Source organism: Vicugna pacos, chromosome 35 (genome assembly GCF_048564905.1).
Source record: "Vicugna pacos chromosome 35, VicPac4, whole genome shotgun sequence".
NCBI classification, from domain to species: Eukaryota; Metazoa; Chordata; class Mammalia; order Artiodactyla; family Camelidae; genus Vicugna; species Vicugna pacos.
The window spans coordinates 32,677,553-32,705,475 of NC_133021.1; the positions used below are offsets into that span (position 1 = coordinate 32,677,553).

The window sequence follows — 27,923 nt, forward strand, 5'->3', positions numbered from 1 at the left end:
CGCGACGGCCCGCCCTCCTCTCGCGAGAGAGCGGAAAGGAAGAGGGTTGGGCGGGCGACGGGAATGTAGCCAATGAGCGGGTGGAAAGGGCGTGATCGACGGCCTCCTTTAAGCCCCGCCCCGGCTGCGGAGGCCCGGGTCGCCGCCCGCGTCTCCCTCCCCTCTTCTTCCTGCCCTCCCTCCCGTCCCCGCCCCGCTCTTCTCTTCCCGTCTGAGGTGGCGGCTGGCTCCCTCCACTCCAGCTCCGTCTTCCCTCCGCTCCCGCCTCTCTTGTCCCTCGGCCCGGCCCGGCCTGAGCGCTCCCCCCGCCCCGTCAGGGTCGCCGCCTAGCCCCCGACCCCTGGAGTGCTGCGCCTTGTCCTTTCTCTGGGCTTCCGTCCGCGCCCGGCCCCGCCATGAATGAGGAGTACGACGTGATTGTGCTAGGCACCGGCCTGACGGTGAGTCCGGGCCCGGGGGGCGGCCGGCGCGTCTGCCAGCCCGGCCCCCCGCACCCTCCCGGGCCGCGCGGCGCCTCGGAGGTCCTCCCGGCGGGCCTTCCGGCCTGCGTCGCCGTTTCGGGCCGCGCCTGCGGCGGGGCCTTGCGGGCTGGGGCTGGCGGCCGCGCGGGGAGGGCGGGCGGGCCGGCGCGTCCGGACGCGCAGGCGGCTCCGGGAGATGGGGCGCCCGGTCCGGCAGGTGCCGGGGAGGGTCGTGGCGGCCACGCGTAAGTGGGCGGAGAAGAGAGCTCCGCTCCGCCGCAGGACGACGGAGGAGGCGGCCGGGGCTGCGGCCGCACCTCCCGGCCGGGTCCCGGCCTCGCGCGACTGGAAGCGGAAAGGCACCCGGCGCAGTGGGGGAGGGTGGGAGCCGATCGCCGGGCGATTTCCTGCTTGGCCTCCCACCGCCGCCGCTAGTCTGGGTGGCAGGTCACTGGGTAGTCACAATCTGGTGAATTGTTCGAGTTCGGTGAACTCGCGTTTTTGGAGAAAATTAGTTTTCTTTCCCCTTCCCCCCTCCAGGTGAGAGGCATTGTCCGTTCCTTTTAACCACCCTCCCATCCCCCTTGAACAGCTTGATTTGGAAGTGAGTGTTCTCAGAATGTGCCTGTCTAATGCTTCTCACCTGACCTTTGCCATCTTTTGCTTTTTGTTGGTTCCGACCTTGCCTCCCTTATCTCCCCTGGACGCCTTCCCCCTGAGAAATGGATTAGTAATGGGTTGCTAGAGGCCAGGCTCTCTTCTGCTATATATACCTTCTTCAGGGAGCTAGAAGATGAATGGGTAACAAAGTACAGAGAACAGTCGTGATGCGAATGCATGGTGTTCCTAATACCATGCTACATTTGCTCTCCTAGCTATCTGTCTGTTTAGAGAACTTCAGATAATATTCTGCCAATAATGCAGGCAGGTGTTTTACTTCTCTTTGCGCTTTTATTTTTTGTTGGGGGGAAGTAATTAGGTTTATTTATTTTAATGGAGATACTGGGGATTGAACTCAGGACCTCATGCATGCCAGGCATGCACTCTGCCACTGAGCTATACTCTCCCCTCTTTGTGCATTTCAAAGAAAACGAAGACTAGTCATCTTGCGAAAGAATTTCCATTTGAAGAGAGGATCATTTCCGTTATCAAAGTTTTTTTTGAAATTTGGAATTTTGACTTTGGGTTGCTTAATTTTAAAAAGATGACCACTGATTTAGATCTTGTGTATCCCGTATAAACTGACCTCAGAGTCCTGAGTCATTTAATGTAAACCTGCTACAAATTTGTTGAAATGCGTTGTATTATCTCTCGGGATCAAACTAGTTTTTTTTTTTTCAGATAACACTCCCAAGTGACTAGTTTAGATTTCTCTGGACAAGAGAGAACCTTCGAACTTGCATTTGGCTGATTTCTGAGGAAAAGGTTGTTAGGAACTAGAGTGGCACTTCTCTGACCTGTCATTTGTGTGTTAAGAGGGACTTGTGGTGACTGTTGGATGATGCCCACTTCTGCATGCTCATGTTGGCCGGTCCGGAAGCAGATATGGGACTGGCTAGGACGTAGCACCAGGTGGATGAGGTTGCTCTCTAGAAAGCTATGTAGTCATTTGGACTGGGAGGTATTGGGTTAAATTTCTTTTTTGGTGGTGAGTTTGAAGACTGTTGGATGCCTAGCAGGATAGGCCTATCCACTGCAGTTTTTTTTTTTAATTTTTGAAGTGCTTAATTGCGATTCTGAGCTGAGCTTAGTAGTTTGCGGTGGACTTTGCCCACTGGAATGGGTGCCCTTGCTGCCAGCGTGTAAGAGCCGGTTAGTTGCACTGTTTTTCTACGGTTACTGCTGGTCTTTCAGATTTGCTCTCGATTAGGTCAGTTAAACAGACAAACGAGTGCAAATCCATCCTCATGCAAGTTTCCACACTCCTGGTTCAGAGGCATCACTTTGTATCAAAGATGGCACAGTCTTAACTGTACAACAACTGAGTTAAGATAATGCCCTTTATTTAAATCTTCATTTGGGTTAATCGTGACCTTTTTGATGAGTGGTAGATGTGTATTTAACTAGAAATCAGACCAAGTTCTGTCATTTTATAGCTGTGGTAACTTTAATCCTGTGAGGCTTCCTAGATTGTTTTTTACAAGATACTCTGAGAATTGTATCAATTCAGAGCAGTCACATTATTACTTTTGTAGACAGGAGGACTGGTGATGGGATGACTTTGGTAATGATAAATTTCGTACCTTCAGTTTTAGTCATACAGGGATTTTGATTACTTAAGTGAAGAGGATACCAAAGTTAAAAACCCTCAAGTTAGAATTAATTTTGAGTATTTGGTGTAAACATACCATTTAATTTTCTTAATTTTTGATTTGTAAATATTTAGTGCCTGAGGTTTAAGAATATAAAAACAGGCATATGTTATCAGTTATGGGTACCAAATATTACATGATGCCTGTATGTCAAGCACTTGGAGTGCCAGTAACTTGTTACTTTTAAAATAAAGTGTAAGGAAGTGTTGGAGTTTCTGTGTTGCCTAGTGTTGTCATTGTTTTATATCAGTTGTTATGGCTAAATAAGGTCATATTAGCCCACAAATAGCGATAGTACCTTAACAAAGAAGACCTAAAACGATTTGGTATAAACCAGAGCAGAATCTTCATTCTGTCCAGGAGAAATGGAATATTCCGTGTAATTGAATTTTTTAAGGAATTGAGGGTTATCCCCTTAAAGAACCACAGCTTTTAGATGAAGGTCTTTCCAAATGGTATCACAGCTTATCTAACAAATTAAGGACCGTCATTAACGGACTTAATAACTAAGATTTCGCATCAGGAGGATTGATGATTGTGTGCGTGCTGTCACATAATGAAGCCATTGAGACCTGGTGGGCTTTGTAGAAACTTTGGCCTCCTTACTGAGTCCTCTCAGACTGCTTTTTTATTAGTTAGTTCTACAGTCTGCTTTTCATTTGTTCCTTTTTGCTTATTTTGATGGTTAGGCTGGCGATGACAGGCAGCTTCCGAACATCTAATTTGCTGTTTCTGAGTGACTTTGGGCTTGGCAGTAAATTCATGAATCTTAGAAATAGTGTATAAAATAAGGGTAACCAGCTCCGCAGCTCTGCGTCCCAGCGGTATTTTGTTTTCCTCTGTGGTAATTCTCGTAAGGAGTTACGAATAGAAAAGGACACTTCAGTGATATTTAACCAGATTACATTCAGCATTATATGTTTAAAACATTGTACATCCCAGACATGCTTTTCCTCCTTTCTCTTTATTAAAATTTTGTGATTTCAAAGAGGAGTTTTTGTACCTAATTTAAAAATCTTAAATTGCCCTTTATATTTGCTCGTTGGAAATCCTTGCCATTACTGTTAGAGTTCTGTGGACAAGGACTTTCTGTCCACTGCAGCAGTGATCATAGGACCAGTATCCATGCAAATGTCTTATTTTTGGAAAGTTTAAATACCACGTGGGCAGTTTGTATTTTAAATCAGCCTTAAGCATACTGGCCCAATACAATGGAAGTAAAATCAGATATATTTCAGCGTCTAGAGGTGGTGGTGAGACATTTGGTTTGAAAGACCACGGGGTAAATGTTTGGCTCACGTACATGTTCTGCGATCACCTTTACGTCCCCTCTCACAGGACCTGATTAAAGGCTTCCTGGAGTAGTGGCTTCCTCACTTTCAGCTCCCTGTGACTGTTTTGCTCGATTATGGGCAATAAAAGGGCAAACACACCTGTCTTTAAGCAGCTGCTTCTCCTGTGGGGATGACTGTAATAAGTTAGTATGAGAAAGGTGCTAAGTGTCATGAGAGACACACAGGTGGGAATTCAGACAGGGTAATCAGGAGACCCTTCCGAAATACGGAAGTATTTAAGCTGGTTGTTAAAAATGCTGATAAATAGAGTGGGGGAGGGGGAATTAGATGAAGGTAGTCAAAAGGTACAAACTTCAAGCTACAAGGTAAATAAGTACTAGGGATGTAATATACAACATGATAAAGGTAACTGCTGTACGTTATGAATGAAAGTTGTTACGAGAGTAAATCCTAAGAGGGAAAATGTTTTTCTCTATTTCTCTAATGTTGTATCTTTACGAGATGATGGATGCTCACTGAACCTACTGTGGTAGTTGTTTCATGACATGTGTGAGTCAGATCACGCGCTGCACACCTTTACAGTGCTGTACGTCAGCTATAGCTCAAGAAAACCAAGTTTGGAACGGGAGGAGGAGCCTGATTTTCTGGGCAGACGGAGCAGTGTAGGTCAGTACTGAGGAGAGGATATGTGTAGGGAACAGGGAGTTTGTTTTTCCTGAGACAGAAGGTGTGAAGAGGTACAGTGGAAACAGGGTTGGAAAGAAGGTAAATCACCAAGAATGTTCGAGATACTAGGCTGAGAAACATGGGTTTTAACTTCTAGGCAACGAGAGCGGATTTTGAGCGGGAAAGATGTAATTAGAGCCAGATTTCAAGAAAAGTTATCTTTCTGACAGCTTTTTTAATGAGCTGCGTTAGAGGGGCAGGAACATTTAAAGAAACACTTACACTGCTGAAAACTCACATTCGTTTGCATTCTGTTACTGCTGTGAGACATAACACTGAGATTAACTGATTTAAAGTTTTTCTAATTAATACATTTTCCTTGTATTTCTAGACAAGCAACTTTCAAAAGGCACTTTTCTTTAACATCACTTATTAGGTGCCTTGTTTTCCTAATCACATTTTTGTGTGTATTTACTTTCTGTTTTGTTTTTTAAATCATAACAGAACTTTAAAATGCCGTAGGATTTAGAGTGTTAATGGTTTGGTCCCTTGGAAGTTACATCAGAATATCAATGTACTCTGGCTCTGTTTTCTTCCAAGCCTAAGCTGCTCTCTAAGTAGGAAAGGGGCTGGGCCTTCCCTTTTCAGGGCACTAGAATACCACTTAGTACCGCTGGCCTCTGAAGCTCTACTTAGATCCATCACAATTCATGTATAGGAGCACCATTCAGGCTGCTTCAGTACGTGAGAGGTACCTCGCCTAATGTGTGTAGGTGCTTTCCTTATCAGTTAGTTACTCTGATCATTGCACCCCCAGGGCTCTGTGTAGGTGCTGAAGGGAAGTGAGCCTCAATATCACTGATTCGGTCCTTCCTGACCATCTCCACACCCACATCCACACAGACTAGAACTTTGCTGAACTTTAAACATTTGGTTTAATCTGTTTACCTCTTCATGTAGGACAACATGGGTGTCCTAGCTGGGTGTCAGATGCCATTATCATAAAGACTTGGATTCTGAAGATGGTTTTGTAGTTTTAGTTATTTTGGATGTAAGTCTCCATATTCTTACTCTGCTCAGGTTGGTTGTGGATGATTCAAAATTCATTGTGGAGCACTGTCATCTCTTGGATTTATTTGAAACTAATATGTTGGCTAATACTCATTTATGTATGTTTTCTAGTACAAGTTATCAGTGTTCTTGACATGCGGTGGATGGTCCAGGTTTTCTTGTGTGAAAAAAGGAGCTTCATTTAGAGTTTTTTCTGAGTTTGACTTGCTTTGCTTGTTTATCCTGTATTCAGCAGGTCATAGTAGATTTTAGTTTTGAGTTAATTTGGAAAGATACTCAAGTTTTAGTATCGATGGACACCTTGTACTCAGGTATGATTGATAAGTTTCATCAGTGAATTAGTGGCTTCATCCCATGTTGTAAAGTAAAATTTAAGGTCTTGCCTGTGTGATACTATGTATTTTATTCTCTTGGCAGTGTAAGAGCAGTCTTTCAGAGATGGGTTCAGAAGAATCCGTGAACCTGCAGAGTTTTAACTGGCTTTTGTCTTTTTTGCTCCAAGTGATACCTTCAATATCAGCTCTTTGGACTCTGGTGAATCTTTATATTATTGCGTCCTTTATTAGGCCTTGGCCTTCAGTGCTTGCTTTAGAGCCACTGCTTTAGGCCCAGTGAGTGGGTCATGCTTATTCGCAGTGGGTGTGAAGTTGTGTATAGAGCTGTGCAACACGCAGAGTTTCTTGCTGTGATTTTGCTTCTGAAAGTTGAACTGTGAAGTCTACTTTTGACGGCTGGAAGTGTGACTATTTGGTCTTCGTCTGTTTGTGTCATAATCTATTTTTGAGATTGTAAATATTATTCTACTTTCATATCATATATTGAGCCGTGTATGTTAGTGCTTCTTTAGATTTTTTTTTAAACAAGTGATTTGATTTTGGTAATGTTAGAGTTGATTTTTACAGTTAAAATACCTTCAGTTCTGTTTATCAAGACCTTATGAAGAAATGAAAGGCTGGGCATGGAATGGAAGAAGATATTTGCAATGCATAAAACCAATAAAGGGCTTTATATATCCAGAATATATAAGGAACTTCTACATAGCAGTAAGAAAAAGACAGAGAGCCCATTTTAAAAGTGGACAAATAATGTGAATAGGCACTTACCAAAGGAAGATACCATTGTTACCAGTAAATTATAAAAAAAACTGCTCAGCCTCATTAGTTATCAGGAGATGTGAATTAAACCACATCACAACTAGACTGACTAAAATTAAAAAACTAAGAACACAAGTGTTGGGCATGGAATTGAAACAACAGGAACTTTCATACGCTGCTGACAAAGTGTAAACTGGTGCAGGCATGGTGGAAAGCTTGTTGGCAGTATGTGCTGAGGTTGATCATACTGTGTGCTCCTTGATGTGTAACCAACAAGTGCGTGTGTGAAAGACACACTGAGAATGTGTACAGAGCATTATTTGTAACAGCCAGAAACTGGACACTATCCCAGTGTGCGTCAGTCATAGAGCGGATAAACCGTTTGTGGTATGTCTGTGTGGAGCATTCCCTGAGCAGACTCCCCTGTCGCTTTGTTACCCAGGGTGTGGTCCATGGAGCACCTGCTTCTGTGGACACCTGAGGACATTACCTGCCAGTGCAGCAGGTTAGACACACTGAATCAGTCTGCAGTGTAACATGATCCCCAGGTGTTCAGTGAAGGCTGCGCAGGGCCTCTCCAGTTGTGGTTCTTGAGACTGGTCCTGGACCAGCAGCATTAGCATCGCCTGGGAACTGGTGAGACACGCAAATTCTCAGGCTCCACCCCAGGCTCAGAAGCTCTGGAGGTGGGACCCCGCAGTCTGTTTTAACGAGCTGCCCGAGTGATGTGGATGCAAAGTGAAGTTTCAGACCCTGCTTAGAAGTTACATTTCTAACAAGTTCACAGGTGATACAAATCAGGAAGCACTCTTTGATACCCACCGCTGGTAGGGTTAGGGTTAGGCAAACCTGTAAAAGTCAGGATAGTCAGATTGTAGGTTTCTCAGGCCATGTGGTCTTTATCACAACTGCAGTTCCGCTGTGGTACAGTAAAAACAGCCAGCATGTAAGGAATGGGCATGAGTGTTGACCAGTAAAACTTGATGTACAGATAGAGCCTGTGGACTGGGTTTGGCTCCTGTACTTCGGGGATCCCTGCCATATAGTAAGCAAGTAAATTTTGACCACAAACACACTAAAAGATGTGTACAAAAAGTATATACTACATGATTCCAGTATTCAGAGTTCAAAACCACGTAGACGAAGCCTTCGCTCTTCAAAGTCATGAACTGGCTTGGGCTGGCAAGGGGTTATGACCTGGGGGCGGCCTTCTGGAGTGCTCATAATGTTTTGATTCTTGATCTACATAAGAAATGACGAGGAGAGGGTATAGCTCAAGTGGTAGAGGGCATGCTTAGCATGCACAAGGTCCAGGGTTCTATCCCCAGAACCACCTCTAAAAATAAACTTAATTATCCCTCCCTCCACAAAAACTTAGGGGAAAAAAAAGAAAATCATGCACCCTCCCAGAATAAAATTTGAACCTGATAGTAACTAATTTAAAACATTTAAAAATATTAAAATAAGTAGGTATATTATGGAAAGTTTGAAATATGTATGAATTTTTGAAAATAAGTTTCTCAGAGTCAGGCTTCTAGGGTAGTGAGATTGTTCTGTTGTCTGGAGTCTTTTGGATAAATTCGAGAAGCATTAGGATTTATAAAGGTATAGGGTATTTCCTTAGTCTTTTTAAAAAAAGAAAAAGAAAAAAAGTCTCAGCCTCCAGAACTATGAGAAATAAATATTTGTTGTTTAAGCCAAAGGAAAAAAAATTAAAGCTTTTATCGCCTAAATTCTGGTTGTAGTGGCTTTGAGTGAATGTGTATCCCATCTCTGTGTTTCTTTTCATTGATCCATTAATTGGATTCTTCCTTGAGTTTTTCTGTCTTGATTTGGTCTGTCTTAGTATGTCCATGCCTTTTCCTCTTTCTGCGGAGGGTGCTCATTTACAACCCTCTGTTGATTGTCAGTTGTATTAACAGTTATCCTGGATGCTTCCTTTAGGGCTCCAGTTTTCAACCCCCCTGGTCTCAGGATCTGTTTAGTCTTAAAAATTGAGGACCCTGAAGAGCTTTTGTTTAGAAGGATATCTGTCAATACTTATCCTATTAGAAGTTAATGCTGAGAAATTAAAAAATAGTTTTTATTAATTCACCTAAAGATAACAGTGATAAATCCATTATGTGTTAACACGTGTAGCAATTTTATGAAGCATAGCTGTTTTCCAAGATAAAAAAGCTTGTGAGAATATCATCATTTTTCATTTACTACACACCGCTCTAATGTCTGGTTTAAGAGATAGCTGGGTTCTCATCTACTTCTGTGTTCAGTCTTCGTGAGTTTTGTCTCAGCTAAGTATATGAAGAAAATAAGGCTTTTGCACAGATGCGTAGTTGGAAAAAGGTGTATTTTATAGCCTTTCAGATTGTTGTAGATACTGTTTTACACCGAAACACTAGTGGCGAGTTTTTTAAAAAATTAATTGCAGTATGTGCACATCAGTGAACAATTCATATTTTGTTATATTAAAATCCATTAATCTAGCTTGCACTTTGAATTCCTCTCTCCCCGTCCCCCGCATGATTTTGTAACATCATTGGTCACTTGGAAAGTACTGGTTTAGTAACGCAGAGCTTCTGAACTGGTGACACATTTCATTATGCAATATCAGAAACTCAGATCTGTTAGTATCATCACTGATGTCTGAAAAGTCCTTTAAGTATTGGGGATCTGACATGCCTGTGGTGTTGGATGTAAGTTTTCCAAAATACAAATTTTCATTCAGAATTTTGACTTTTCATTTTTGGCAGCAAATACTGTCTGTTGTTTTCATTGACATTCAGTTTTGGGAAACTGCCAAATACCGAAGCCTGAGTAATCACAGTTTGTCAGTCAGTTCTTTTTTCAAGTAAAAATGATGATCCATGAAAAAAGTAGCTAGTTTAGCTTACGGATCAGTTGCACGAAAGGCTTTTCTTGAGCCAGAGTTGCCTTGTGTTACGTCCCATTTTGCTACACAGGATACGTAAAAGATGAGTGTTCAAGGGTGTATGTTTAACAGAGGTGGTTTTTAATGCTTCATCAAGGACAATCTTAAGTGAAATTGGCCTGTTTTTTCAAACTGTGAGTGCTTGGTGGTGAAGAATATAATGACTGGTGCGATTAGAGCCTCTGCCTTCATTTGTTTTATCCACCATGGATCTTGCACCATCACTGAAAAAAGTAAATAATGTCTTAGTGTTACTATGAAGATAGTTTTAACTTTGGGAACCACAGACCACTCTGAACCCTGGTTCCTTTAGGGCTTTGTCTTTACAATTATGTCATATATTGCATAAGAATTAATTACCAAAAGAATGCTTAATGACAGGCCTTTGTGTGTGTGTGTGTGTGTGTGTTTTAATTATGTATCTGTTTGAAATAGCTGTAGCACTTTCTTTGAAGATACTTGTGCTTTCCCTGTAGGAATGTATCCTGTCGGGGATAATGTCGGTGAATGGAAAGAAAGTTCTTCACATGGATAGAAACCCATATTACGGAGGAGAAAGTGCATCTATAACGCCGCTGGAAGATGTAAGTGTTAGAATAAGTTAATGTGCCTTTTATCCTTTGAGTCTTTTACTTGTGAATCTCAACTTTACTTTTTATAGATGGTTTTCATTTTGTTTTATTAAATAGATGATCTGTAGCATCGTAGTTTTCAGGAGCTCCTCGTTTGGGGCTTTTAGAAATTTAAACGGTGGCGTCTGTAGCTGTCTGGCGCAGTTGTCTGCTCTCTCTCGAAGTTCGTAGAGTGTACGCTGGGCAGGGTGCATAGAGGGTACCTTATGATGCAGACTAACTTGCCCCAGGCACATGCCAGTGCTTTCCACGCGGTCTCAGTTACCTTCCCTGTCACTCAGAGATTTTCTCCTATTTTTCAGAGGACAGAGTAGTCTGTGGGGGTAAGATCACAGGGATGGGCTGTGAGCCCAGGTTAAGACTGCAAAACTTAGTTCCTTTTGGTAGCCTCCCTGCTTCCTGCCTTTTCAAAGAACATGGGCACGTGAGGCATTTCCAGAGTATGTTTTACCAGGCACATTCGCTTCTCTGACGTTTGTTCAGCATCATGTGCATGAATCTGAGCTGTACTGTGCCTTCTGGGAGATAGATATCAGTTACTTTTTAAATAGTGACTTAAGTTAACTTAACGTTTATATCAAAAAGGTTTTTTTTTCTATATTTAGGCGTACAGGACAATATGTATGGAAAGAAGAATACCAGGAAAGAACAGTATCAGTGGATTTTTTTTTGTTCCATGTCTATCTGTCTTCATGTCCGTTGAAAATAACAGACATGATACTTGACCTAAATAGTTCATTCCCCTGCTAAGAACAGTGTTTTCCTACGTAATTTTAATACCATTTCACAAGTAAGAAAATTAACCCTAATATCCAGACCCTATTCAGACTCCCCAGTATCCCAAGAACGCCAGATACTGCTGTGTGGCAGTGGTTTGTTTTGTTTCGTTTATTTAAGTTAGTTTAAGCATTGCCTTTCGTGTTGTTTCCCTTTATTCTCTTAATCTGCGAACATCTCCACTTCCTTTCTTTTGGGAGGTCTGGGCGGATTTATAGACGGCACTGCTGGGCACTTCATGCTGCCTCACACCGTGCTGCTGGCTGTAGCTTCGCTGGGCACGGCGCTCGGTCTGACCTGGTTAAAGTGATGGCCCCCCAGCTTGTCACCCTAAATCATCTGTGGAGCGATGTGCTGGCACCATTCCTCCCTCACCGAGTGCATTTATGTATTAGCTCCTCGTCAGTAAGAGGAGCAAGCTGTATGCTTTCTTTTTTAACGTAGTCAAGAACTTGAGGTTTTTGAGTAAATATAGTCTGTTCCACCTTGGCAATAGAATTCATGAGTTTGAATGAGTATTCTAAAATTTTAAGCTGCAAGCTTTTTTATCTAGAGCTTCAAACTCATGTAAGTTATAAATTAACTGGAACTTACTTGATTTGATTTTTTATTGAAGTATAGTTGATTTACAATGTTATGTTAGTTTCAGGTGTACAGCAAAGTGATTCAGTTATACATACATATGTATATACTTTTTTGGATTTTTGCCATTATAACTTGTTTTAAGATATTGAATATACTTCCTAGTATTATATAATAGGTCCTTGTTTGTCTGTTTTATATATTATATATGTTAATGCTAAACTTCTAATTTATCCCTCCCTCCACCTCTCCCTGTTAGGTAACCATAGTGTTCTGTGGCTGTGAGTGTATTTCTGTTTTGTAAATAAGTTCATTTGTATCATTTTTTTTAAGATTCCACATATAAGTGATAAAATTTTGATATTTGTCTTTCTCTGAGTTCACCTAATATGATAATCTCTAGGTCCATCCATGTTGCTGAAAATGGTCTTACTGAATTCTTTTTTATGGTTGAGTAACATTCCTGTGTGTGTGTGTGTGTACATACACACCACGTCTTCTTTATCCAGTCATCTGTCGATGGACATTTAGGATGCTTCCATGTCTTGGCTGTTGTATATAGTGCATCTGTGAACACTGGGGTGCATGTATCTTTTCAAGTTAGAATTTTCTCGGGATATATGCCCAGGAGTGGGATTGCTGGATCATAGGATAACTTTAAGTTTTATAAGGAACCTTTATACTCTTCTCCACAGTGGCTGCACCAGTTTACATTAACACCAAAAGTGTAGGAAGGTACCCTTTTCTCCACACCCTCTCCAGCAGTTGTTATTCGTAGACTGTTTAATCATGGCCGTTCTGACTGGTGTGAGGTCACACCTCACTATTATTCTGATTTGCATTCCCCTAATACTTAGCAACGCTGAGCATCTTTTCATGTGCTTATTGGCCATCTGTATGTCTTCTTTGGAGAGATGTCTGTTTAGGTCTCCTGCCCATTTTTTGATTGGGTTTTTTTGGACATTAAGCTATTTGTATCTTTTGGAAATTAATCCCTTGTTGGTTGCATCATTTGCAAATATTTTCTCCTGTTCTGTAGTTTGTCCTTTTGTTTATGGTTTCCTTTGCTGTGCAAAAGCTTTTAGGTCCCATTTGTTTATTTTTCTTTTATTTCCATTACTGTGGGAGATGGATCCAAAAAAAATATTCCTGTGGTTTCTGGCAAAGTGTTTTGCCTTTGTTTTCCTCTAGAAGTTTTATAGTATCCGGTCTTTAGTCCATTTCGAGTTTATTTCTGTATATGGTGTTAGAGAATGTTCTGTTCTCATCCTTTTGCAGGTAGCTGTCCAGTTTTCCCAGCACCACTTGTTGAAGAGACCGTCTCTTCTCCGTTATGTGTTCTTGCCTCCTTGGTTGTGGGTTAACTGCCCACAAGTGCGTGGGTTTGTTTCTGGGCTTTCTGTCCTGTTCATTGAGCTGTGTCTGTTTTTGTTAACTGGCACTAATTTTAGTTGTTGTTTTTCTGATTTGAAGAATCTAAAATTTATTTTCAACTCCCTGCATAATTATAGAAGCAAAATTAAGCTTTTGTTAGCTTTTTATTCAGGAGAGAATGAGTTTAAATGATTTCTACAAATACTAAGGGGTGTATCTGCAGAAGTCGTATCTCACTGTCTGTGCTCTTGCTTTTCCACTAGTAAGAAAGCACACGCCACCTCTGCAGTATTTATTTCCGCATCCACGAGCTTAGTCATACATCTGACTTACAAGTGTATTGGGACTTTGCTAAATATTCTGACTAAAAATGAAATGAACTTGTTATTCTCTACCTCACATTGGTGATATTTTGTTCTACCAAAACCACTTCATCAAAAAAATAGTTGCATAGTATAATGAAAATTAAATTTTGCTTTGGTTTTAGTTATACAAAAGATTTAAGATACCTGGAGCGCCACCAGCGTCAATGGGGAGAGGAAGAGACTGGAATGTCGACTTAATTCCCAAGTTCCTTATGGCTAACGGTAAAGAGTGCTCCCTTAAACTTAATGACAGTACATTGAGTCTGACTTAAAAGTAGAAACTGGCTCGTGACAGAGAGTCTCAGTTCGGGTGTGTGGAAGTGGATCTTGTTGAATGGCGGCAGTATGGTGAGTAAGAGGTCCGCAGAGGTGTCCGCAGTCAGTGAAGAATGGAGGGAAGTGGGGACAGAAGCCTTTCATGCGGTTGTATTGGTCGACCTTCCTTTCACTGGTTTTGATTTGGAAGGATATGCTTAAAATTTTCTCTACCTCAAGGTTATAAAAACAGTATTTTCTTTTAATGGTGTTATAGTTTCATTTTTTTCACCTTATACATAAATTCTTCTGTTTTTCCATGTAAGTAAGTTTGGTTTTTTACCTGTCTGAGAAGTAGAGATAGGAATTTACTTTTTCAAAATAATTGTTTTTCAACACCATTTATCTTTTCCACTTTGATTAGAAAATTTTCATTATATATTTAATTCTTACACATGGGTCTCTATTTTTCACTGGTTTATGGATGAATTAATATACGAGGTACTGAAACGCCTGAATGCATAAAACTCTCTTCATCTTGTTCTCAAGAAATAATTTTTTCTTGATTGTCGTAGTATGTTTTTCCTTGCAAATGAGCTTTAACATAATTTGGTTTCTCTAAGAAGTTTACTGTTTTTAGCATACCAAAATTTCTTTAGTTTAGCCTAGCTTTTTCTCAATCCAAAATTATTGGCCATTTTAATAAATTTAAATAAATTAGAAACTCAAGAGCACCAACTACTGTAGGATTTTGCCTATCAGTTGCCCCTCTTTAAAATATGACAGGAACTTTAAAGAAACCCAAACCCGTTTGCAATAGTATTGCAATTCTAAGCCTCATACCCCTCATAATTACTGTATAACTTCTACAAAAGCAGTTTGATAGGGTTATTAACCTTGAAGTCGTAACATTAAAAAAGGATCTAACTGTGCTGAGCAGTAGGTGTGCACCTTGATTGTCCTACTTAAAATACGGCCTTGGAGAGTTTTGTAGGAGTTCCTGGACAGTGTTAAGAAAATACTGGAAAGCTGTTAGTATTAGTAAATGTACTTCTATTTCTGCTCATTTTTGAAGGCAGTAAGATGTAATTCACAGTTTGAATGATGTGACTCTTACAGGTCAGCTGGTTAAGATGCTGCTTTTTACAGAGGTCACTCGCTATCTGGATTTCAAAGTGACTGAAGGGAGTTTTGTCTATAAGGGAGGAAAAATCTACAAGGTTCCTTCCACTGAAGCAGAAGCCCTGGCATCTAGTAAGTAACTTTATTTTATTTTCGCAGAATATTGAGATTGTATAATGGAAAGGGATTTTAGAGATAAAATTTAAGGTCCCCGGTGTCAGCCAGCCACCCACTCTTCCAGTCAGTGAAGACTTACTGGGTGTCTGTCACGTGCCAGACCGCGTCCTAGCGGTGGAGACTGCATCAGTAAGCAGGAAGTTCAGAATTCTGCCCTCTGGAGCCAGGAGAGGGTTTACACCGGGGGCTTGTTGCCGGTGAATCCCAGCCTCCCGATCTCATGGCGCTTTGTCTGTCCATAGTAATGGTTCACAAGAACCATCGGTTTTGGAGTGTTTCCTCCATGCTAGGCGATGTGGGAGCCGCGTCACACCTGCTCTCTTACTTGACGTGTGAAGCCCTCTGTGGGGCAGGGGTTCTGTTGTACAGATGAGTTTGCTCGGGCCTGGGACTAACGCAGGGAGCGGGGCGGTACTGGAACCTGGTGGGGTGCTCGGGGCCCCTGCGCTTCTCCACGAACCACGCCGGCTCCGGGGCCGCCAGGACGGGGAGGAGCTGTGTGCTGGTGAAGTGCGGCCTCTCTCCAGGATGCTGCCATTCTCCAGCGTCTGTGTGTCTAGGAATTCCCAGTGAGCGTGGAGTGATTTTATTTTCTGCCCCAAATTATGCCCTTTACTAGCTCACCAAAGAGTCCTGGTTAATATTGTCTGAGCTCTTTGAAACAGCAGCACACCTAGAAAAGACCTTCCATCCTTGAAGGAGTTTCAGACGCCGTGCAGCGCAGTTCCAGGAGGAATAAAATGTGTACAACTAAAGGGTAGAAGAGTTTTACATAGTAAGTGCTCTTTGAGTTTAGAGGAGGGAAAGGTTTACATTGGGAAGAGTACCAATAAATTCTCCAGTAATTATTTTGGTATTTAGAGTAGAAAAGATTGCTCACCTAAAAGCCTAATACGAATTATTTTTGCAGTTCCTCCATCTCCATTATTTACGTCTTGCAATTAGGGGAGAAAATATTGGGCATAAAATGTTGAAAGACACTACAGCCAGAAAGTAAAAAATACCACTCAGAATCGTGGCCAGGTTGGGAGTGATAGCTGGGTGAGGGGAGGAAGGAATGGCTCCTGACTGAACGGAGGAGAGTCAATGGTGACATCACGGGTTAGAGACCATTTTACATTTGTTCATTATCGGTCAGTCTAATATAAGTAAAGTGTTTTCATAGAAATAATTCTAGTTTAAGAGTTTGAGTAGAATTTTTTTGAACAAAGTTTGTGGTTTTTTATTTAAATCTTTTGTTCTCTCTTTGAGCTCTTCTCTATATTAATAGCTTCAACTACCTTCATTTAATAAATATTGAAGGACTTTTGACAGTTTTATTTTTCCATTTTTGATTTAATATTTTCAAGTATGTAAAACATTTACATGACCTGAAAGTCAAAATTATATCAAAAGATACATTTACATACTTGTTCTTATCTTTTCTACTCCATTCTTTTCCGCCCTGATAGGTGATCATTTTTACTTGTTTCTGGTTTATCCTTCTTATGACCTTTTTGCAAAAACAAGCAAATATTTTAATGTATGTATTTTTTAAGGTTAGATTTATTGAGGTTGCATTTACATACAGTGAGATTTATGTGTTTTAGTGTACTGTTTTATGAATTTTTACCAATCACTCCCTTAGCAGCAAGTGGATAGGATAGGATTTTGAGCTCAGAATGGCAGGCATGACAGTTCTAGGCAGAATGAATGAATGGAATAAGAAGTGTGGATGGTGGGAAATTCAGGAGGAAGATAATTAAGAACAAATTATCTTATAGTTTTGACAGTCGCTAACGTTTTTGAACATCATGTGCCGGCATGTATGTCCGAATGCTTTATGTGTGCTGTCTGCTCTGCATGGTCCTCGCTGCCGCCCTCTGAGATGCGGTGCTGTGATCCGTGTTTGCAGGTGGGAAGCTGAGGTGTGCAGGTGGGAAGGAAGAGCCCAGACAGCCAAGCTCATGACTGGTCAGACTGGTTCACTTTTAACCACTGAACTTTCTAGAATATAAATACAGCTTCTCAGACATTTTAACAGCTGTCACATACCCGTGAGTTCTTTTTTGTCTCTGCTACGTGTTTCTAGTTGCTGTGATTGTGTTTCATATAATATGCCGTCTAGGTCTCTTGGCCGCTTTTCTTTGGAAATTCTGACTTCCTAAGATATATATATATATATAAAATAGAATTACAGCCAGACCTGGTACTCTTAAGTGCTTTCTGCCCACTGAGTGTCAGTGGGACTTCTACTTTCCTAGGAAAATATATTTCAATTAATGTAGCCTTGGTTTAAATTGGCTCCTTTAAAGAGCTGAATGTATACTGTTGGTTCTTGTGGTAGGTCATGATGCCAGCTAAAGCCTCAAGATTCCAATAAATGCTTGTTCACTGGTCAAATGTTATTTTAGTCACATTAATGAGAAATATGCTTGACCTCTAGAGTAACATTGATCACAAATACTCTGTTCAGAAATGTTTGAGCTGTTTTCATGAATAGCTTTGAAACCAGCCCAGCTAAGTCTCGTGTCTTCCGTTGAGACGTTAGCGTGTGTGTTCTCACTCTCGCTGCTGTGAGGCGTCTGTCTGGAGCAGCTCTTGCATCCCAGAGCGAGGTCACCGAGGGCTTGTCGGGGCAGCAGCTAAGAGCCTGCTGCAGCACCCGGCTGCCACCTGGCTGAGGCCGTTCAGGGCCACCGCTGGAGTCACGTGTCGTGTGCCGTGCCTTTGTGCTTCTCCTGCAACACTGATTCTACTCTCATTTTTTGTTTATTTTTCATTCCATCATCAAATCTTAAACCTGTTAGTTAATTGGAATGGTTTTTTTTCTGTTCTCTTATTGAAACTACTCTGTTTTTTGTAGCATTTTTATGTTTTAAAAGTCTGGACGTATGTGTCTTGGTAAACAAATCTCATTGTGCAAATGAATGAAGGAAAGTGATACCATTTGAAATGAAGTGAAGGGGGAGGGTATAGCTCAGTGGTAGAGCATGTGCTTAGCATGCACAAGGTCCTGGGTTCAATCCCCAGTACCTCCACTTAAAAAAAAAAAAAGGAAGCGAAGACATGACTTGGGACTAAATTGTGAAAAGGTTTTTTTCTAATCCTCTTATCACATAATTAGATTATATTTTCTTTGTATATTATAAATGTAATATTAGTCAACATCTTTTATATTCACTCCCATCAGACATCAATTACGTAGATTGACTGTTGAGCACCTGTGTGCCAGGTCCCCTTACTGGGTTTGGAGGTAGGGAGGGTTTAACAGAATGAGAAAAGTAAACAAAATGCTTTCCTTTCTGGAGCTTTCTTCCATTAGTGGGAGATAGGCAATACATAAATAAGGAAAAGCATATGAGATGGTGAAATACTGCACAGAGATGAAAGGATGGGGTATGGGAGGGGCCCCAGTTTTACGCAGAATGAGCAGGGAAGGCATCGTCACACAGAAGTAGCTGTCACAAAAATAATACGGTAGGAAGTATTTGACCCCTTGGAGTTAGAGCTTTTTCAGAATGAGCACTGGTCTCTGATGATGCAGTTGCACTGCTGTCGGTTCTGACATAAAGGGGTGGACGAGCAGTGGGGAGCCTCTCCTCTGCTGTGGGAGGGTCTGCGCGCGCCGGTGTTGGGTGCTGTGGGTGTGAGCGGCCCAGCAGGCTTGAGGCTTACAGAGGGAGGGAGATGAAAAAAGGAAACAGTGGGGAATTTGAGAACACGATAGTCATTTTTATTTTAGAAGTAGTCATGAGGTACCTCCACAATTAAGTGTTGGTAACAGCTTTAGGGTCCAAAAGGCGGGGTCCACCGGAGTGTGACCCCGAGTATTGGTGCACTGCAGTGGTGATGTGGGTTTCCTTTCGTGTCTTACCTCCCCTGACGACTAAGCTTGTGTCTTAAGTAGGGTGTAGTAATAAAATATTTCTTTTTAACCTTATGCCTTTACTGTGTATGCATTCTGTCCATGTTTTTAATGCTAGGTTATAAATATTAATTTAAACATGTAGTCAGCTGGCGTGAATAGCTTCTTCATGATCATGTTAATTTTCAGTTTTGTTGATTTCAACTAGAGTCTTAGGGGAAGTAATGTTTAAAATATCAAACTGTCAACAGATATAAAAGAAACAGTTAAGAGTTTATTTTTAAAGCTGTAGTTGTTTTTAAAGTAGCTGTGCAGTTGAAGAAAGGGGAAGACGACGGAACCAGAAAATTTTCTTCTCCTTTGGCTGTGTCTTTCTGCCAGCTGTACATGGTGGTGTGAGTACTGGCTGGTAGGAGGAGCTGAGGTTCACTATGTGGTGGTTTACAGCTTTCTCCTCGTCGTCGTCTCCGTGTGCAAAGCAGTGTACTGATTATCTCGGGCTTTGTTAAAGTGAGTGGCAGCATGACCAGCATCTAAATTTCTTCGAGGTCAGTTTGTTCTTGGAATCTAAGCTGCTTTTCCATTAAATGCCAGAATCTGTGTTGGCATACAGAAAAAGAAAAAAATGAAGAGCATTTAGAATTTTAGGCAATTGATGTGGTACAGGCCAGAGTTGTCAAAAGAGCACTCCGATAGATGCCTTCATGAAGAATAGTTTTTAGAATCATATTTATCTTGTTCCTAATAAGAGAGATAATTAAACATTCTACATTTAATTAATCACTAATTATTTGTAATTGTATTGTAAAAGTGAAGACTTAATAGCTGATCTGTTATAATTGTGACAGTTTATTTTAAAGTGTTATGAAACTTGTCAGTTTATTTTAAGGCATTGTCCAAAGCCCTGTATTTTAAATTGCACATTGCATTAGAGGAGCCTCAGATAACAGCATGGGCTACTTAAACTTTCCTCTCACACTTTCTTTCCTTCAGTGGCCTATTGTGAGTGTGTGCTTTTTGAAAAATCCTTTTTAGGCTTAATGGGGCTGTTTGAAAAACGTCGCTTCAGGAAATTCTTGGTGTTTGTTGCCAACTTCGATGAGAAAGACCCCAGAACTTTCGAGGGCATCGACCCTAAGAAGACGGTGATGCGAGAGGTATACAAGAAGTTTGACCTGGGCCAGGACGTTGTAGACTTTACCGGCCACGCCCTGGCGCTTTACAGGACTGATGAGTAAGTTTTCTGGGTTTTACATTTTTATTTTTCTCGGAATTCTCACTGAATTTCCCAGTTCCCCAAAGTGGAAATGCTAAGCAAACAAATGTATATCTGTATAACACTATTAAAGATGAAGTTCTAGCTGCAACTTAGTGTTAGAACCTTTTAAGTAAAATGTGAGGGTATTGAATCCCTTCTTAAAAATCCCTTCTTAAGGAGACTTTAAATTGAACATCAGAATGCAAACCAAAGCCCTTTTCTAATATTTATTTTCTTTTATCCAGCTATTTAGATCAGCCGTGTGTTGAAACCATTAACAGGATTAAACTTTATAGTGAGTCTCTGGCGAGATATGGCAAAAGCCCCTACCTTTACCCACTCTATGGCCTTGGAGAACTGCCACAAGGGTTTGCAAGGTGAGAGCCCACATTCAGCCTGGGACCCCGAACCCCACAGATCCTGAACCTCAGTTTCAGTGGAAGTGCGTGAGATACGGTTGTGAATGATGAGACAAATGTCTGAGTAGTAAGATGGATGCTTTTCATTTTTATTGATGAAATCACGGATCGACAGTTTTCAGAAAAAGTTGAGTTGGATGAATATATATTCCCGTGTAACCAAAACTCCAGTCAGGATGGAGAGCATTGTCCTGGCTGCGGGAGGTCCCTCCCGGCCCCAGCCCCCGCACAGCTGCGTTTGTGACTTCTGTCACGGTAGATGACCTCTGCCTGGTTTTGAAGTCTTTATAAGGGGAATGATATGTCCTCACTTCTGGCTGGCATTTGCCTAACAGTACTTTTGAGATTCATCCGTGTTGATACATATGCTGGTGGTCGTTAAAACCACTGAGCAGTGTTGCGTTATATGCATTATGTGAACATACCACACTGTCGTGTGGATGGACATCTGAGTCATTCTCAGTTTCCGGGTGTTATGAATGAAGCCACGGTGAACTCCGTGGAGAAGTGTGTATGGACGTCGATTGTCATTTCTTTTGGGTGCATATCCGGGAGTGGAATTGTGGGCTGATCGGCAGGTGTGTGTTCAGCTTCCTGGCACTCGCTGCCCAGCAGCTTTCTAGAGCGCTTGTAGCACGTTACACACACTCAGCGCCGTGTGAGAATCCTGGTCACTCCAGATCCCTGTCAGCATTTAGTGTTGTCAGTCTTTTAACTTTAACCACTCAGGTGTGTGTGAAATGCTATCTCATTATGTTTTAATTTGCATTTCCTGAGGACCAATATTGACACACCTTTTTGTGAGCTTGTTGGCCATTTGTACAATTTTGTGGTGTGAGGGCTCATTTCTTGTGCACATCTTAAAAGGCTGGGTTGTTTTGGTTTGTAGGCGATCTTGATGTACCCTGGCTGCAAGTCTTCTGTCAGTATGAGTGTTACAGATGTTCCTTCCGGCCTGTGGCTCTGTGGCTTGTCTTTTGATCAGCAGACGTTTTAAATTTTGATAATATATCAAGTTTTTTTTTTAATGTTTAGTGCTTCTTGGGTCCCAAGAAAGCTTTGTCTGCTTCCAGAGCACGAAGATACCCTCCTTCTTTTTCTGAGAAGCTTTATGGTTTAGCTTTGTGTTAAGCCTGTGATTTATCTGGAGATGCTGTTGGGGCGTGAGGCGAGGCTCGAGGTTCGTTTGTTTCTGTACTGATACTCAGTTGCTCCAGCACCATTTGTTGGAGAGACGTCCTTTTCCAGTTGCCCCGGTGTCTTTGTGGAAAATTAGTTGGCCGTAAATACAGGTCTGTTTTGTCCCAGTGATCTATTTATTTTGCCTGTTCCATTACCACACCATCCTGATTACTCTAGTTTTTACAGTAACTCTTGAAATTAGGGAATATAAATTCTCCAACTTTGTTCTTTTTCATAATTGCTTTAACTATTCTAGGTCTTTTGCATTTCTACATACATTTATTTTGTTTTATTTTTCAGCGGGGTAATTAGGTTTATTTTTTTGGTGGCAGTACTGGGGACTGAACCCAGGGCCTCATGCATGCTAAGCATGCACGCTACCACTGAGCTGCACCTTCCCCCTCTACATACATTTTAGAACAGGTTGTCAACTTCTAGAAGAAAAAGTTTGCTGGGATTTTGGTTGGGGTTGAGTTACAGCAATTTGGGGAAGAATTGGTAACAGTCTCCTAGCCCGTGACTGTGCGCTCTCCACGTTTTGCGGTTTCCTTTGGCTCAGCAGTGTTTTGTAGCCTCTGTCACAGACGTCTAGCACTTACTTTGTTAGATTTATTCGTGAGGATTCTGTTATTTTGATGCTATCAGTGAAAGCTCCATTTTTATTTAAGTTGTCAGCTGCTTATATACAGAACTACAGTCGATTGTTGTATACAGACCTGATACACTGTGACCTTGCCCATGCTAGTTCTGTTAGCTTTATAGTTGCCTCCTCCTCCGTCTCCTGGGTTTGTGAAGACAAACTTTTCTTCACTGTGTGAGGGAGTCACCCTGTGAAGCTGTCTGGGCCTGTGCAGCTTGCTTTGTGGGAAGGAGTTTGATAGTTACTTCATTTTTTCTTTTCATATTTTATTAAATAACCATTGTGCTTGATCGTTAAGGTCTTTAACCCTTAATGTCACTTGGTTATTCTGTTTGTTTATTTAGATAGCTTTGTTGTGGTATAATTCCTGTACAGTGAACTGTATGTATTTCAGACGTATAATTTGACGAATTTTAATAGACGTATACACCTGTGAAATGGCCACCACAATCAAGACAGCTAACATTTCCAGCAGTCCCCAAGAGGTGCACATTTCCAGCTCCTGATTTCTCTCTCCCCACCCCCCCCCCGTAACCATAAGTTTGTTCTCGATGTCCGTGAGTCTGTTTCTCTTTTGTAGGTGAGTTCATCTGTGTACCTTTTTTTCCACATATGAGTGATATCATATGGTATTTTTCTTTCTCCTTCTGGCTGACTTCATGAAGAAGCACAGTCAGGTGTGATCTTTTGGGGTTTCACTGGAAAGCCCGAGGTATCTACCAAGCTCCCCTGACATGGCAGTTTCAAACTGCAAACCATCTGTCCACGTGGCCTGGAGCGAAGTCGCTGCTCAGGTTTTTCTGCCTCTCAGCTGTTGGTGCCGGATTCCTCGGAGTCTCTCTCGTGTGTACAGGCACTTCTGGAGTTAGTTAAGGGTTTGAAGAGATTTTATGATTTGGTCGCGCCTCCTTTTGGAAGATTTCCCCCCACAATTTTAATCTACTTTGACACCTCAAATTCTGTTTTATGGCAGCTTAGATCAGTGAGACTGCAGGTTTTTGCGTCTGCTGTAGCTGCCCCGTGTTACGAGGCCTGGAGTGGCAGTCCTCAGGGGAAGACCCGTACGCGCCACGTAAAGGTCTCTCCCAGCTGCTCCCTTTCCAGTCCCTTCTCTGGTTCCTACTTGGTTTGAGTTGCTCTCCTGATAGGCTTGTTGTTCAGAGCTCTGCTTGCACGCAGGAGGGTTAGATGTACACAAGCAGTTCTCCTGTTGCTGGTTAGTGTTTTTTGGACTTTGACAGTCATAACTGTGAATGTGAGACATCATTTCATGGTTCTGTTTTATGATTGATGCTTTAATGACTTCTAAACCGCTGCCTTCTGGAAGGAAACGCAATACGTCTTGGCTATAACTGGTTAGATCTGACAAGAAGACCTGAGGATCTGGAACGATGATAAACGACTGACTGCGCTTTGAATACTTCTCTAGGCTGAGTGCTATTTATGGGGGCACCTACATGCTGAATAAACCGATCGAAGAAATCATTGTGCAGAATGGAAAAGTGGTTGGTGTGAAGTCTGAAGGAGAGGTAAGCAGCTTGCAATTTATAAAAACGTCATAAAAACGTCATACTCTTATTAAGAGAGCCTTACTGTCTGATAGTACTTACTTCTTGTGAACGCTGGTCCTAGGTTTCAACTATGCTGTTTTCTTTATGGTAGCTTGGTGTTCGCAATGACCGCAGAGTAATTACAGGTGCTGGCTCCCAAAGTTTCATTTAAATTTAGCTTTATTTGTACCACTGTTGGTGGGAATGAGGCTTGGCCAGTATTGACCACTTTATTATTTAGGATTATTAACAAATTATTAAATAATGTTAATAATCATTACTATTAACATTTATCATTTTATTTGGGTTTAGCCATGGAGGTGGCCAGGTGGTGTTTTGAACAGCGTGTTTCAAATTTAAATTGAACATAAATTGTCAGTTTTGTTAAAGTGCACGTTTCTACTCGGTAGGTTTGTGGTGGGCCTGTGTTTTCTTGAAAGCTTTCAGGTGGCGCCAATGCTGTTGGTGCGCAGACTGGACCGTTCACGTTGCATGAACTGTCACCCCTCATGGAAACGGTCTTCATGGGTTCAGACCGTGCGGTCCACACTCACTGCTTGGCCCCGAACCCTGATTGTTGTTGGAGGTCTTCTGTAACTGTCGTGTACTTTCCGCATTCACGTGATAGAGGTTTACCAGAGAGGAGTAAACGTGTCAATCTGATGCCTCAGAGCCCTTTTTATTGCAAGGTTTCATTCCATTCTTCTTTGCTTCACACAACTACTTCCTCTTACGACATTTCAAGCCTTTGATGGAAGGAGGAAGGCTGTGATATAATAACATATAATTTATCTTGCAACTTAAGTTTTACTTAGTATAGTTTTAAAATGAGAATGATTATGGTCCATTTGTAATATTTGTACCACTGACGGACAGTTACACTTTTCACTGAGTGTATTCACATGTAATGACAGTCCTTAAACACAGTTTTGTTTAATCCTAACCACATCCCTTTGTGGTTAGGTAGAGCCAGGATTTGAACCCTGGTCTGCCCAGTTCTAAAACCTACACTTCTGAACACTAGGCAACGCATTTTTCCTAATACTTGAGTAAGATTTAGGATTTGTTCCAGGAGAATTTGTAATCTGTAATTCACCAACACTTAACTTCACGAAGATAACATGAATTTGAAGGACCAGTGGCGCCAGTGTACAGAAGCGTCACTGACCCCGAGTGCCGCAATCTTGAATGTTTGTTGCAGATCGCTCGCTGTAAGCAGCTCATCTGTGACCCCAGCTACGTGAAGGACCGAGTGGAGAAAGTGGGCCAGGTGATCAGAGTGATCTGCATCCTTAGCCACCCCATCAAGAACACCAGCGATGCCAACTCCTGCCAGATCATCATCCCGCAGAACCAGGTCAACCGCAAGTCGGGTGAGCGCTGAAGGGCAGCGGGCGCCTGTGGACGCTTGTTAGACATAATTCACTTTGTGTTTTACCCCCGTATCTGCTCTGTTATGGTGAGGAAACTAGTTTACACTGGAAAACACAGTGTGATGGGTTCTTCCAGCTCACAGAGGCGCCAGGTCCTCGCGTGGGGGTGGACGTGGCGGCCGGGCCCCCCTGGCCTCGCGCCCACCGTGGTGTGGTGGTGCCCACCGCCACGCCGCTGGGGGCCTGTGCTGATGTGCTGACCTGATTTACCTGTTCGGTGTGTTTTTGGAGCCGATGACAGCACTGCTTTTACGTCATCGTTTGTCTACTTCATACTTGTCTTTGACTTTGATTTCTCTGATTAAGGTCAGGGTTTAGCTCTAAAATCGTAATTCCTAATCCGTTTGCTTTAACCGGCTGTTTTCACCCGGGAGCTGCTTCTGTCTTCCTTTCAGTTAGAAGCCCTAAATCTTTTATTCATCAAAGTTCAACTTAAAAGGGGTTGCTGGCTTTTAATGGCTGGTGGAAGCTGTCTGTGTTTCATTTTCTCCACGAAAGAAATGAAGTCACAGGAGATTATTAGTAGGACAGAGGGACTTAAACATCCATCAAGGGCTCCCAAGCGGCCTCTGGACCCGGGAGGGTAAAGGGAGCCCAGCAAGGATCTTCTCTGTGGGAAATCACCTCGCTACTTTGTGCTGTGCAGACACGTAGAACCTGTGAATTGTTAGATGAGCTTGTTCGCCAACTCAAGAATAGCTTAATGCTGTTTGCAGTTTTACATGGTTTAAATCAATGAGAAACCAGTAGTTAAATGAGTCCTTTCTTAGCTATTCAGAACCTTTCTAGACACAGGGTTCAGTGAGGAAGAGCCCCCCAGTGAGCTGTGGCAGAGCTGAGGAGTCTCATTGCCAGGCCCAGGGGCTCACTGCCGCGTACGCCCCTCACCTCCAAAAGGCTGAAAGTCGCTGGGTATTTGCCTGTTGTGTCTAGGGCCCTGCTTCCTCCGCACAGAGGTTAGGCTTAGACGACACTGTCTCTCCAAGCCGTTGGTCTCACCTCGGTGAAAGGTGGCCTTCCCGAGCGCACGCAGGGCCTGCAGTTTCGGGCCCTGTGCTGAGCGGCCTTGCTTGTTTCAGACATCTACGTCTGCATGATCTCCTCCGCACACAACGTGGCTGCGCAGGGCAAGTACATCGCCATCGTCAGCACGACCGTGGAGACCAAGGAGCCCGAGAAGGAAATCAGACCAGCCCTGGAGCTCTTGGAGCCGATAGAGCAGAAGTGAGTGACGCGCTCGTTTGCTTCAGCTGAGACGGACTCTGGCTCTGCAGTGGGGCGCACCCACGGGAGCGGGGGAGGCAGCCGCCATCTCCGCCAGCCTCGCCGTGTGTGCGCGTGCGTGTGCGCGCACGGAGCTCACCTGCTGACTTAATTCTCTCCCCCTCCAGATTCGTTAGCATCAGTGACCTCCTTGTACCAAAAGATCTGGGGACAGAAAGCCAGGTGAGTAGCCGTCTGCAAAGGGTAATTAATTACCAGGCTTTACTGGGGTCGTCCCTTAGTGGCCTCAAGTCTTGTAATTTTCGTTTTCAGATCTTTATTTCCCGCACGTACGATGCGACCACTCACTTCGAGACAACCTGTGATGACATCAAGGATATCTACAAGAGGATGACAGGGTCCGAGTTTGACTTCGAGGAGATGAAGCGCAAGAAAAACGACATCTACGGGGAGGACTAGCAGCAGCGCAGCCGCCGCCATCAGGACAGACGTAAACTTTGGCAGATGACGTGTATTGTATGAGATCAGTGTTGTAAGGCCTGCTTTTGTGATCAGAACTGAGATTGCAGAGCACTGTACCAGTAAATGTTCCTCCCCTTCCTAACATCATGTATTAACTTGTTTTCATGGAGTGGCTATGCAGAATTGGCAGGTGCCCACATTCTGTCCAATTTAACCTATACTGGCTTGATTTTTCTAGTGAAGGATCAGTTTTAAAACATTGTGATACTGATACAGAGAACTCGATACGGCATTTGTATCTTTTAATCAGTGTGTAGCCTTTGCCATTACTGCTTCTGCTGCTCCAGAGCGGACCGCGTGCCACCTGCTACCTGTCCTCCAGACGCGGAGGAGGAAGACTGGAATTGACTTCTCCATCACTGGGGACAGCATCCCCCACCATGCCCGTCCCCTTACGTGTCTGTCAAGTATTACGGCAGTGCCCAGGCAGCACGGCCCGACTCTGCTTTACGTGGGCCTCAAATTCTAACGAACTCCAGCGTCTGAGTCATTTTGGAGGGAGCCTGTGTGCGGTGTTTAACCTAGTGAGATTGATGAGAGCAGAGGGAGAGACCCACCATACAGCAGGTAAACCTAGAAGCTTCTTTGGTATCCCAGGTGTGGCCTCTTCCACGGACCAAGCTGCGACACAGTATTGACTTGACAGAGCCCCCACTCCAGCGGTGTCTGTACTGCAAAATAAAGCCCCCCTGGAAACCAGCTTCCTCGTGTCGGTGTGTCGTGTCCTGGCGGGGCA

The 27,923-nt window shown here is 42.7% G+C and overlaps 1 protein-coding gene and 1 non-coding gene across 2 annotated transcripts; both read left to right on the plus strand.

Annotated features, from left to right (window-relative positions):
* Positions 1-170: 170 nt before the first annotated feature.
* Positions 171-27,886, plus strand: GDI2 (GDP dissociation inhibitor 2). Its single transcript, XM_072955218.1, has 11 exons — positions 171-440; positions 10,305-10,412; positions 13,681-13,780; positions 14,933-15,067; positions 19,995-20,193; positions 20,463-20,594; positions 23,888-23,987; positions 25,210-25,381; positions 26,521-26,665; positions 26,833-26,887; positions 26,978-27,886. Exons 1-11 carry the CDS (start codon positions 396-398, stop codon positions 27,122-27,124), a joined length of 1,338 nt encoding a protein of 445 aa, XP_072811319.1. The 5' UTR covers positions 171-395; the 3' UTR covers positions 27,125-27,886.
* TRNAA-AGC (transfer RNA alanine (anticodon AGC)) lies at positions 18,060-18,132 on the plus strand. The gene has a single exon. It is a non-coding gene; the product is annotated as a tRNA-Ala (tRNA).
* Positions 27,887-27,923: the final 37 nt, after the last annotated feature.

Coding starts and splice junctions, on each gene's coding strand:
- GDI2 (XM_072955218.1), top strand. CDS start 396: ATGAATGAGGAGTACGACGTGATTGTGCTAGGCACCGGCCTGACG. Junction 23,988..25,209: donor GTGTGAAGTCTGAAGGAGAG/GTAAGCAGCTTG, acceptor TGTTTGTTGCAG/ATCGCTCGCTGTAAGCAGCT. Junction 25,382..26,520: donor CCAGGTCAACCGCAAGTCGG/GTGAGCGCTGAA, acceptor TGCTTGTTTCAG/ACATCTACGTCTGCATGATC.